At 38.4% G+C, this 13,627-nt stretch overlaps 1 protein-coding gene across 1 annotated transcript in view; it reads left to right on the forward strand.

Annotated features, from left to right (window-relative positions):
* The window catches only part of MEIKIN (meiotic kinetochore factor), a 147,479-nt gene that overhangs the window by 124,487 nt on the left and 9,365 nt on the right, over positions 1-13,627 (forward strand). Inside the window, exons 13-14 of the mRNA XM_068981024.1 lie at positions 1,561-1,570; positions 3,992-4,052. Of these exons, the coding sequence (XP_068837125.1) occupies positions 1,561-1,570; positions 3,992-4,052 (71 nt within the window). The remainder of the gene's footprint in view (positions 1-1,560; positions 1,571-3,991; positions 4,053-13,627) is intronic.

The following is a 13,627-nucleotide window of genomic DNA, read 5'->3' on the forward strand; positions in this document are numbered from 1 at the left end:
TTTGCTTAACTAGTGGTGTGGTCATAACAGGTACTTATAACTACCTTCTTCCACTACTTATTTCATACTACCTCTACCATCCGCAACCACCTCAGCTGGTTGTGGTTCTTTTACTGGTCAGGTGACACAACCCTCATTTCTGAAGGGCCTGTGCCATCAGTAGTCCCACTTAGATTGGGTTATTATAGTCCTTAATGATGGGGCATGGTAGTACTAAGAGATGCTCTTAGTACTGCCAGGCTCCTCTGTCCATGGGATTCTCCAGGCAGGAATACTGGAGTGGGTTGCCATTTCCTTCTCCAGGGGAACTTCTAAACCCAGGAATTGAACCCAGGTCTCTCCCACATTGCAGGCAGATGCTTTACTGACTGAGCTACACCAGGAAGCCCAGAGATGCTCTAAATGATCTCCTATATTCCAGACATCCTCTTCCTTACCTCCATCATGGCACAGTAGTCCGATTTCCCCTTGGTAGTCAGGATCAATCACCCCAGCCATCACAAAGAAGTTTCTTCTTTGCCTGTTGACTCAGAGGTGTGAGAAGCCCAAAGTGGCTAGGTGGCTGTCTTAATTTCCAGTTCAATAGAATCATTGTTGTGACTCCTGGTAACAGCATTTCTCCCTTTTGAACTAAGACATCTAGACCTGTACAGCATGAAGTTATGGCCACAGGAGGCAAAAATTCTCCTAGTGGGTCACAAGGTTGAATGGTCTCACTTCCATTTCTACCACTTGATTCCTGGGCCTGTGAATCATGGTTATGGGGAAACAGTACCACCATATATTGGATGCTGAATCAGAGCATACACAGCCTTAGGCAGAACCTTGCCCCAGATCTGCAGGTTGATGCCATAATGAATCTTCTAAAGGCCTTTCCACCATTTTGTCAAGCCAGCTGCTTCAGAGTGGTGGGGAACATGATAAGACCAGTAAATTCCAAGAGCTTGGGCCTATTGCCAAACTATTTTTTCTGTGAAGTGAGTTCCATGATCAGAAACCATGTTTTGGGATAACATGATGGTTTATAAGGCCTTCTGTAAATCCTTGGTTGGTGAGTTTTGGCAGAAGCATTATGTACAGGGAAGGCAAATCCATATCCAGAATAACTGTCTATTCCAGTAAGAATAAAATGTTTCCCCATTCATGATGGAAGTGAACCAATGTACTCAACCCACCACGTAGCTGGCTGACCATTCCAGGGAAAGTAAAAGTCGCTTAGTTGTGTCTGCTCTTTGTGACCCCATGGACTATACAGTCCATGGAATTCTCCAGGCCAGAATACTGGAGTGGGTAGCCTTTCCTTTCTCTAGGGTATCTTCACTAGGTGTTGGTCTTTGCTGCTGACAGATTGGGTACTCAGCAGTGGCTGCAGCCAGGCTGACTTTGGTGAGTGGCAGTCTGTTTTGCTGAGACCATGCATAATCTCTATCCCTGTCACCATGGCCACTTTGTTCATTGCCTTATTGAGTGATAACAGGGGTGCCTGGGGACAGAATCTAACTGGTGTCCACATAACAGGTAATCTTATCCACTTAATTATGAAAATTGTCCTCTGCTTAGGTAACATTTGGTGAGTGTTCGTGTGGGATACTGATATTATCATGTTTTTTTGCCCATTCAGAGAATTCTAGCCTCATACCTCTTCTCATATTTTCTTGTCATCAATTTTCAAATCATGTATCTTCCAAGGACCTGACTACCTAGCCAAATTATTGATCACAGCCAATGAAAGTGAAAGTGTTAGTTACTCAGTCGTGTCCAATTCTTTGCGACCCCGTGGAGTGTAGCCCCGCCAGGCTCCTCTGTTCATGGGACTCTCCAGGCAAGAATACTGGAATGGGTAGCCATTACCTTTTCCAGGGGATCTTCTCGACCTAGGGATAAAAACCCAGGTCTCCTGCATTGCAGGCAGCTTCTTTACCATCTGAGCCACCTCGTATATAATCACACATTTGGCCATTTCTTCCAATAAAGTGAATAACCGGATTTAGTCCTTGAAGTTCTGCCCACTTGAAGGATATTCCTTCACCAATTTCCTTCAGGGATGTCCCAGAAAGAAACGATAGGTGCTAAAGCTGTCCACTTTCAGGTGGTGTCTGCATATCATGGAGAACCATCTGTAGATGAAGCCTGAGCTTTCTTTTCCTCAGTTACCTGTCCAGAACTCCCTATGACACCATTAAAGCAAGCAGGGAAAGAGAAGATAAAGTATCAGGAATAATGGACACGGCGTGTGGCTCACTTCCTCATATAACTTACTTTTGCCTTCAGGGCCTGCTTGAGCCCAATCTCATAAACATGTTTCTATTTGCTAACAGTGTGCTGCTCTTCACACCCAACTTTATGGCTTGGTGCATCAGACAACACACAATTCATGGTGGGCAGCTCAGCTCTGATTGTAACTTGGTGGTCCATGGTTAAGTGTTTGATCTCTACTAAGACTCAGGAGCAGAGCATAAGCTATTTCTCAAAAAGAGAGTGATTATCCACAGAGGATGGTAGCACTCTGTTGAAAAATCCTCAGGGCCTATACTGTGATTATTCATCTGCAAGCCCCAAACAGCTTCTCTTTTTGCCACTGCCACTTCAAGCACCATTCGATCTTCTGGACCATTATGGCACAAGCAGTACAGTAGCCTGGACCTTTCGCAGACTCTTCTCTTTGTTCTGAGACCCCCTCAAAACCAGCAACTTTTTAGGTCACTCAGTAAGTGGGCTGGAGTTGTACACACAAATGAGGGATATGTTGACTCCAAAATCTAAAATGGCCGTCTACGTATTGTGTCTGGTTTTTGGTTGTTGGAGGGTCCACATGCAACAATTTATCCTTTACCTTGTAAGGCAGATCTCTCATACCACTGGACCCCTAGAAGTTTCACTGAAATGGAAAGAAACCCAGCAATTCCATTTCCCTGGGCCCTCAGTTCAGTTCAGTTCAGTCGCTCAGTCGTGTCCGACTCTTTGTGCCCTAGAGACCCAGAATTTCTATTCTGAGGAATATATCCACTGTAGTGTGTACATATATTCCTCATAAGAAATATACTATAATGTTCATAGCAGCACTATTAGTAACACCTTCAAACCAGAAACTATTTGAATATGCCCATCAACAGTAGAATGGATAAATAAACTATGATATAGTCACTGATTAAAGAGCTATATAATACTGAGAATCAACAGTATACAGTTACTTGCAAGAGTATTGATGAGTCCCACATAAGAAGCCAAACACAATAGAGTACATTTAATATCACTTATATTTAGTACAAAACTAGGCAAAAATAAAATATGATGGAAATCACTATGTCGGGGAGCTGGTATTAATTGGAAAGAGTTATAAGAGGGAATTCTAGGGTCCTGGTAGTGTTCTGTTTCATTATCCCAATGGTAGTTATATGGATGTGTTAAGTTTCTGAAGGCCCAAGAAGCTGTATAGTACTTTTCTGTGTGTATGTAAATTGATAAAAAATTGATAAATTGATATCAGTAAATTGATAAAACATAAAAATAATCTCTTAACTTGATCTTTTTGGCCTGTCATAATAATTCATCAGGCAATGTCATAATTCAGGGTTTAATTATGCAACAGACCAAAATTAAATTGTGTCTAGGAGGTTCTTTCTAGTGTTAAGACAAAATTTTTTAGTTTAATTCAGAGAGTCCCACTGATGCATATTGAACCAGTTGTGCCACCTCCTGGCTTCTTTCTAGGCTCTCATCTCATACAGCAGCCTCTGTATTTAAGTAATTCCCTTTCAACCTCTGGGCACTTGTCTCTGTCTTTCCTTTCGTAAAAATAGTAAGGCCCCAAGCTAACTGTGAGCATGTTATTTTAAACATGCAGCAGCCTATTTTTAGTCCTGGCATTTAACAGTTTAGCTAGTTTGGCAGTAATCTAATCAGGGACAGAGCAAAGCTCACTTTTGATGGTCTAGGACCCCTGCTCAGTATGCTGCCTGTTCATTTATAACTGGTATTATGCTGATTACAGGAAAAAATTGGTGAAAGTAAGCCATGAGTCCAAAACAGATATGGTTGAAGAGGTGGTGTGGGTAAGTAGAGATCTGAGAATGGTTACAGACAGACAGATAGAAGAGGCCTTATAAAACATCCAGTCCAAGGCTTCTCATTGTGTGGTCCTCTGACTACCTGTACCAGAATCACTGTAGACCTGATAAATTATAATCTCTAGAGATATGGCACAAGTATCTACAATTTGATGAGCTTTCTATGTGATCCCAATAAGCACTAAAATTTGAGAACCACACGATAATCTAGTTTGTTTTACTCATTTTGCATACAACAAAAATGACCTGGCTATATTGATTAGTAACTTGTCCAAGGTCACACAGGTAGTTACTGGCAGAATCAGAACTAGAACTTAGCTTTCCTGGTTCTTGCTAAGTTTGACTGTTGTTGTTTAGTAGCTAAGTTATGTCCAATTCTTGTGACCCATGGACTGCAGTACACCAGGCTTCCCTGTCTTTCATTATCTCCCAGAGTTTGCTCAAACTCATGTCCATTGAGTCAGTGATGCCATCCAACCATCTCATCCTCTGTCACCCCCTTCTCCTCCTGCCCTCAGTCTTTCCTAGCATCAGAGTCTTTTCCAATGAGATTGCTCTTTGCATCATGGGCCAGAGTATTGGAGCTTCAGCTTCTGCATCAGTCCTTCCAATGAGTATTCAGAGTTGATTTCCTTTAGGATTGACTGGTTTGATCTTCTTGCTGTGCAAGGGACTCTCAAGAGTTCTCCAGCACCACAATTTGAAAGCATTAATTTTTCAGTGCTCAGCCTTCTTTATGGCCCAACTCTCACATCCATTCATGACTACTGGCAAAACCATAGCTTTGACTATATGGACCTTTGTTGGGAAAGTGATGTCTGTGCTTTTTAATTTGCTGTATAGTTTGTCATAGCTTTTCTTCCAAGGAGCAAGCATCTTTTAATTTCATGGCTGCAGTCACCATTTGCAGTGATTTTGGGGCCCAAGAAAATAAAATCTGTCACTGTTTTCACTTTTCCCCCATCTATTTGCCATGAATGTTGAGTTTTAAGCCAGATTTTTCACTCTCCTCTTTCACCCTCATCAAGAGGCTCTTTAGTTCCTCTTTGCTGTCTGCCTTTAGCGTGGTATCATCTGCATATCTGAGATTATTGATATTTGACTGGGTAGCTGTCATATAGGGAATGTAAGAGTAGATAGGGCTCTGAGTTTCTCAGCTCATCCAGACAGGGCAGTCTTGCTTTTCTTTGCTTTACACATTGGATTTCTATATTCTATTTAAACAGAGACTTAATTTTTTTTTAAACCAATAAGAAAAACCAGCCAATCATTGCTTTATACTGTTACAGTTACAGCAATGGAGGTCTAAGTTATTGTTACTTTAATTCAGCCAACAAGCATGCATTAGGCATTGGATTATTAGCTAGGGATATGAATACAGCTTTTGTCCTCTAGGGCTTATGAATTCGTCATGAGGTAGACTTCACAGTCTTCTCTCTAAGGTGATAAGTTAGAAGTGGAGCAAAGCATCCTAGAAGCCAGGAGAGGATGGTTTTAACTTTGAAGTGTCAGGGAAGACTTCCAAGGTAACAGTACCTTTTGGAAAATCAAACAAAACCTGTAGCTATCCTTAGATTTTGAGATTTTTATTTTCTTCAGAAGATTTTTATTTTCTTCATTTTTTTAACATAAATGATATGTTAAAAATTTATATCTTAAGCTAGTATAGTAACAGCTTTTACCTGGATATATATCTTAAGTGAGAGTTTGAATTTTTAGATAATATTAGCAGGCAGAAGTATCACACAGAAATACGATTAAGTATGGAACCACATTGGAAATTTATAAATTATGCAGATTCCTGTGTCATTGCTTCAGAAGTCTGATTCAAGATTTCTGGGAACTGAGAACCAGTGTAACCTAAAATGTTCATTGATATAATTACCAGGATTTAGTTACTGTTTAGGTACTGGTTCAGGGTAGTGAGAGAGAAGGGCAGTTAGAGGGATGACTCCTAGGTCTCTAGTATTATAAAGTTTTAGAGATGATATGCTGTAGGTGATGTCAGGGGGAAATATAGAGCATGCTCCTGGATGTATATATGAAGGCCAAGGAGGAGTGGAGGAGACTATATAGTTGGATAGGCTGGTTGCCACTTGGAAAGTTTAAGTTGTATGGAGAGAATGACTGTGGCCCAGTTTCCAAAGTGATCAACAAGTGAGCAAACAGTATCTGAGGTCAGTGAAGATAACAATAAGGAAGAGTAGAGGGTAGAATAGCCAGTACTTTCCAAACTTTACTACTTGTGACTTGCTTGAGGATCTTATTAAAAATGGAGATTTATGATTCTCTTGGTCTGGAATGGAACCCAAGATTCTACATTTCTAATCAACTCCTAGATGCCATTGAAGTTACTGATCCATGGACCACTAAAGATACACATCTCTGGTGCTCAAACAGCTGTACATCAGACTTTCCTGGATATTTGAGTTCCTTATTCAGAGGTTCTGTCCTATTTGGTATGGAGTGTAGCCTGGATATCGGCATTTTTAAAAGCTCAAATAATTCTAAGGTGCAGCAGAGCTTGAAAACCATTGATATAGGCTGATTAGGCCAGGCATAAGGTGTATCATAGTATGAGTGTGACAATGGAAATACATAAAGTTGACTCCACCTGTTATTATCATCTAAAAATTCAAATTCTCACTAAAGATATATATCCAGGTAAAAGTTGTTATTCTATTAGCTTAAGATATGAATTTATAACATACCATTTATCATTTTTTCTGAAAAAGAAAATAAAAATCTCAAAATCTAAGGATAGCTATAGGTTTTGTTTGATTTTCCAAAAGGTACAAGATATTGGGAAGAAGAAAGTCCTCAGAATCCTGTATTGGAAAGAACCTGGGTTCAGCTACAACAGGTCAGTAGGAGAATGAAAGGAGAGATAGCCTGGAAAAGGAGATTCTGACTAGCTGGTGGCTGTGGAGGACTGGGATGGGAACCACAACTGGATGGATTCCACCAGGTTACCAGGCTGGAGTTAGCAGGCTATGATGGCCACTGACAGCTGTCTTTGCTGGGCTTTCTGTTGGAATGTCAGACAGGTCTCTTTGTGTCTCCAAAGAGAAGTATCCTCAGTATGTCCAGGAGGGAGTGAGCCAGCTTTTCCTTTTTCTTTTTTTCCTTTTTTAATGACCTCTAGATTTGTTTCCTAAGGATTGATGGATTGAAACTAGAGTTGCTTGGACATCAAATGTTCTCTCCCCTAGGGACTTATTGTTAATAACTATTGGACACATGCTTGTGATGTATTTGAAATAATCTATTGTTATTTTTTCTCCAGATATTATAATAAAAACAAGTGGAAGGATGTAGCATGTGTGGCTGAATTTTCACTGCTTTGAAGACTTGGATGTGAAGTCAAAGTCCGTGAAGCAGAATATCTGCTTGAAATTATATAAAATTAAAAAATCAAAATTCTCTAATTATTTGTGCTATATCTTGATGTTGAAATTCTACTGAGTCTTTTTTTTTCCTACTACTGAGAGTCTTATAAATTACTTTTAATGAGCTGAGAAAGAATCATTCTTCTATCTGCTTCTTAAATATATATATATATATATTTGTATTATAAAATAACAAACAGCTTATATTAGAAGACTGTACATTAAATAGATAACTTCAGCTATTTATAAAGATGCAATACCAGAATACCAGGTAACTTCGTTTGATGGTTTTTTCCCAAGTTTATCCTTTGTATGGATTAACAGTAGTAAAATTGTTGATGCTTATATTACAAGCTATTTTTAACAGAACTTAATTGAAACCACATGAGTGAGAGACCTAATTCCAGGTCTGACTGAAAGAAACTCTATACTCAAGGTTTGCTGAAGCAGGAATTGTGTAATACTTTCAATCAATCAGATACTAAGTATTTAATATATTACCTCATCCAAACAACCTTCTTTAGCTAATACTATCTATCTGTAGGATTTTTTTGAGGGGTAATATAGCTTATTATGGTATCTTGGAAATAACCTTTCTAAAAAGCAGCAATCCTGTTGTCAGTGAACACAGTATAGTGTATAACTGGTGGTGAGGTTTTAATTCTGATGGTTTTACTAATGTTATTAGACATAAAAGTAAGTGAGGCAAAATTTCAGAGCTGCTTCAGTATGAAAGAAAATTCTAAAATTGAAGAATTAACTGAGGTTAATAACCCATATAATACTCATTTTAAAATAGGAGTCTCATGAAGATATTCTTGTAAATAATTTCACAAGGCCCTAAGCCATTAACAAAAATTACTTGTAATTTTGGTTTCATATTCTAATTTGGAAGTAAAATACAGGAAAGCTGTTAGGAAATATAGAAGAGATCATTAATGATGGAGGTTAGAACCAAATTTAGAACTGATTTCTCAATCAGTACTCAACTAAGTCAGCAACTCTTGTGGTCATTTTAAAAAGCAGAAATGTGATAAGCAGCGGGGGAATATGAAATTAAATAGAAGGCTTATTCCCTGCATTCAAGGAGTTTATAATCCAAGGGAGACGGGTGAGAATGAGAACAAAGTATTTGATAGTTTCTAAACAGGTGGTAGGTTCTTGTGAGAAAAAATGATACCTGATTCTTAGACTGGGCCTAGTGGGGCTGGAGGAAATAAACATTTGATAGTTTCATATTGCTGATAAGAAAAATATAACTATCTTAGAGAGATAAAGACTTGGCCAGGCTGATGTGATTTAGAAAGTGAGATAGCCAGGAAATGAAGGTAGGACTATGTGAATCCACTATTTTTATCAGTTGGAGCACAGGGAAAGGTGGGAGGGAGGAAAGAGTTGCAATTGAAGTTCAAGGCTTACTAGTAAAGGACATAACTTTAGTTATGATTAAGAGGAAGGAAAATAGAATAACCCGACTTGTTATCTGCCAGACGTGAGAAGTTCCAGGAAGATTCCTGTTGGCAAATCCTAGAAGGTTATACTCATAACTTTACATTGGTGGGTAGGCTCCAGACATCTTTCAGTGAACCTCCCTGGAAGACTATCAGGAAAGGAGTTCATATCTTTCTGGGGAGAGTGTCTCCATAGTTTTCATCATATTTTCAAAGTGGTCTATGTTTTTTAAAAGGTTAACAATGGGACTGGGCTACTTTATTTTAGCATACAACTAATTACATTTCATTTCTAAGCACTTAAAATTATATTTTCAAGTTCATAAGAAAAAACAAACCCTCATGTCACAAGTACCCAGAAAATTCAATTAAAAATTCATGAAAGGCCAAGCAATCATGATGCCTTTTCCATTTAAAAAATTGTAACTAAAGTTTTTTTCACCTTTCCAAGGTTTGTTCAGTTATGAATAGCTTCTTTATCTCATATTGTGCATACAGCACGTATGTTTATATGAAGGGTGTGATGCCTAGACTTTCCAGGTAGAAGTTATCTTCAGTCTCCAGCTCTACTGTAGCTTTCTAACCTTCATTTAAAAATACTGGATTATCTTATATCTTAAATGCTTCCTTGATTCTATATATTCTTCTACTTCTGTAATAATTCCTTACCTGTTTGTATCCATGTTTCCTGAAAAGAGTCCTTTCTGCTTTTTCACTGATTCGCTTCACTGGTCAGTCCTTTCTCCTCTTCCTTCCCCTACCCTCAACACACAGAAAGTCTGGTTTCACCTTGGACCCTTCACTGACACTGGTCCCCTCAAGGCTACTAGGATTCCTTTGATGGAGTATTTCTCAGTTCTCATCTTACCCAGCCTCTCCTAGCTAATGATGTTGTAGGCTATTACTTTCCTCTTGAAATCCTACAGTAAGGAATGACTTCTCTGAAACATTACTCTGCAGGCTTTCATCTCATCTCTTATCTCATCCCATCTTTGATCTCTTTCTCTTCTATTTCTCCTTACTTTCCTTTGTCCGGTCTTTAAATTTTGTTGTTTCTTTGAGTTATAATCTAGGACATCTTTTTTTTTTTTCCTCTTAGTTTATCTTCATTTGTTGGTCTGCACTGGGATCTCTGGTTGTGACCTGTGAACTATTAGTTGAAGCATATGGGATCTAGTTCCCTGACCAGGGACTGAACCCAGGCCCCCTGTATTGGGAGTGCAGAATCTTAGCCACTGAACCACCAGGGAAGTCCCATATTCTAGGGCTTCTTATATTACACTGACTCTCTTGGTGATCTCATCTACCACTGCCATTGGTTATTATCTCTGTTCAGTTGACCCCAAATCTTTGTCAGCAACTGCCATGGATATTGGTAGTGAATATGTGTGGTGACTGGCCCTGCCTGTGTCCCCCAGAAGTTTATTGTCTTTCCTTGTGTTCCCACAGCATCTTGTACTTGTCTACATCATACTATTTATCACAATGTACTGTAATTGCCTTTCAAATTCTATACTTTCTCCCTTCGACTATAAGATTCTTGAATGTAGAAACTACATCTTGTTCACCACTGTATTTCTGTTCCCTTCTACCTCCCTTATAATTGGATTTTGAGTTTCCAAGTCACATGATTTAGGTGGGATTGATCCCACCTTTAGTTCTAGAGGTGGGCCTTTAATGGCTTAAATCAATTACATGGCCCCCCTAACTCAGGCACAGGGATTGGTTCAGGATTAGGGGCAAGGCCTAAAATAATGTATTGGGTTAAATCTCAGTGGTTTTTCTGGGAATACTGGATACAGCCTTTTTATTATATTATTCCTCTAAGGAGAGCTGCTGGCAGCCATCTTGTGTCCACAAATGGAGGCACTGTCTGGGAATGGAGTTCACACAGAGGAATTACAACTGGAATAGAGAAGCTAGATTCTTGATATTATTGTTGAGTCTTTGGATACAGCTGTGCCTGAACTGTTCTGTACTTTAGCTTCAGTTATGCTAGCTAATCAGTTTTTTTTTTTTTTTTTGCTTAGGCTAGTTTAGTTTAGGTTTTCTATCATGTGCAACACAGAACATCCTGACTAATTGACTTATATGAGATATTTCTTGAGTTCTAAGTCTCTGTAGCCAACTGCTTACTTGTAATCACCACAGGGATTCTCATGGTATCTCATACTCAACATATCCCAAATTGAATTTTTACCGCCTTGAAGCAGTTATGTCTTCTGTCATCTGTTTCAGTGTTAGATAGCTTCATCTATCCAAGTTACCTGAGCTAGAAAGTTGCTATCACCCTTTTTCTCTTACTTCCTCACAGGCAGGCAATCATGAAGTCCTGTTGATTTTGAATCCTAAAAGTCCTCAGTATTTTCCATATTCCTCCATTCCTGTGGCTGTTCTCTGAGTTCATGCCAGTATTTTCTTGCCTGGCTTAGAATAAAAACCTCTTCACTTGTTTCTCAGTCATTATTCTTGTATGCTATAGTCAATTTTTCACAATGCATCTAGAGAGAACTTTCTAAAATGCTCATCTGATCATGTTGTTTTCTGCTTAAAATCCCTTGATAGCTCCCCATGTCCTCTAGGTAAAGTCTTCTAAATGATTTTTACATAGTTTTATTAATCTAGTTCAATACCATTAGATTATACTGTAGGTCTCTGGATTTTTAAATTCTCTCTTGCCTCCAAGCCCTGAATGTGCTGCTCCATCTGCCTGGTACACACTTTCTGTGCCCACATCTTCTTTTTTTAGCATATCCCATTTTACCTTTTAATCCAGATTTATTCCCCCTTTCAGAAAACTCCCCTTAATTCCTCCAAAAGGTTACTTGTTTTTCCTTATTTTCATCCTGTACTTGCCCATATCATAGCATTTATTATAATATAACATCATGTAATTGCCTGTCAAGTTCTGTTTCCTTTTGTATACTTCCAGTAGAATTCCATGTGAAGATTTCAAGCCAATTTTATGTTGAAGATAAAAGTTTGATTCCTTAAAAGCACTTATCACAATCTGTAATAACTTATTTACTTGTTGGTTTCTTAAGGGTGAGGGCTCTAACTGTCTTGTACATTATTGCATTCTTAGCACCTGGAACTAAGCAGGTGTTTGATTTCATCATCTTTATTAGATTACCATATGAAGTTCTCTAATATCTTCCATCTCAAAAAAATAAAAAAAAGACAAATTTCCCTCCTTCCATCTCCTCTCAATCCCCATTTTTTCTGCTCCTTATCTCAGTGAAGCAGAGTAGTTCTCTATACTTGCTTTATTACTCCCTCCCTACTCTTTCTTTTTTCTGTTCCCTCCATTCTGGCTTTTGCTCTGCTTTCTATTGAAACTGTTCTTGTCAAGATGTCTATGTTGACAATTCTAATGGACACTTAAACTTTCAGTAACATTCAACACAGTTGATGTCTTCTTCCTTTTGGGGGTTATTTCCTTCTTTTGTCTTACTACTACTCATCCTTCTTTGTTGAGTCCTTCTCGTGAAGACTTGTAAGTGGTGTCCTCTCTGAATATTAGTGCTGGACTCTTTACTATTCATACATATTCTTTCTAGGAAAACTCATTCATTCTGTTATTTTGAATTCTGTGTATGAGCTGATGTCTAGCAAATTTTTCTTCAGTCCTGCCTTCTCCTCATATATTCAACTCAGAATCTCCAGGTGGATAGCTAGTAGTCATTCAAACTTAATATAGCCAAACTTAATATGCTAGATTTTCCTCTTCAAACGTATAATTTCACTCATCTTTCCATCAGGAAATTACTTCCAGCTGGTTGCTCAAGGCAAAAACCTAGGAGTCAATCTTTAGTTTATCTTTCTTTCACTTCTACTATAAATCCTATTAGTTCTGTCTTCAAAATAGTAAGCTAACATCAACTCTTGCCTAAAATACATGGTCTACCCCTATATAGTTTCTCTCTTACCATTCTTATTCTTTTATACTTCTTTCTCCACAGAGCAACCAGAATAATCTTCTAAAATCATAAATTCTATCATGTCCCTTTCCTGTTTTTAAATTCCTTTAGTAGTTTATATCACACTTGATCCAATCTCTTTTGCATGATTTACAAGGTTCTATATAATCTGGCTCCGTGTCGCCATTTAAACCATATCTCAAACATCTTCCCCCTCCCAGAATATATTCAGCTGTATTAGCCTCTTTTTTTTTTTTTCTCTTCAGAGAGGAGAAACCCCTTCCTGTCTCAGAATGTTTGTATTTTTCATCTCCGTTCTATAATGTTATTTACCATTATCTTCCCATGGCTTGTCCCTTTTCATTCTTTAGACCTCAGTTCAAATCCCACATCTTTGGAGAGGACTTTCCTGACCACCGTATCTAAATTTGGCTCCCTCCAGTTGTATACTATTAACTCTTTCTTTCCTAACTTTTAGCACTAGCAAACATTTTGTTTACTTCGCCTCTTCCCACTAAGAACTAAGTTTCTGAAAGTAGGAATAGACAGCCAGAACATCGAAGTAAGGCCTTTGAGGGACTGAAGAAATACTTGTTAAATAATGATTGTTTGTTTTCTATTGCCTCAAATGACTGCCATTCCTATATTATACAGCAGTAAATCACTGGTTGGCTTAAGAGTTTTTAAAACTGAGGTACTCTGAGTCCATCTAAGTGTCATTCAAGAAGTTTTACTTGATCATCTTGATTCAACTATCTTGTTCTTGAGATGTTATCAATGAAACCTAATTTGTTTCAGAA

The sequence above is a fragment of the Capricornis sumatraensis genome, chromosome 9 (assembly GCF_032405125.1).
Source record: "Capricornis sumatraensis isolate serow.1 chromosome 9, serow.2, whole genome shotgun sequence".
Taxonomy (NCBI): Eukaryota; Metazoa; Chordata; class Mammalia; order Artiodactyla; family Bovidae; genus Capricornis; species Capricornis sumatraensis.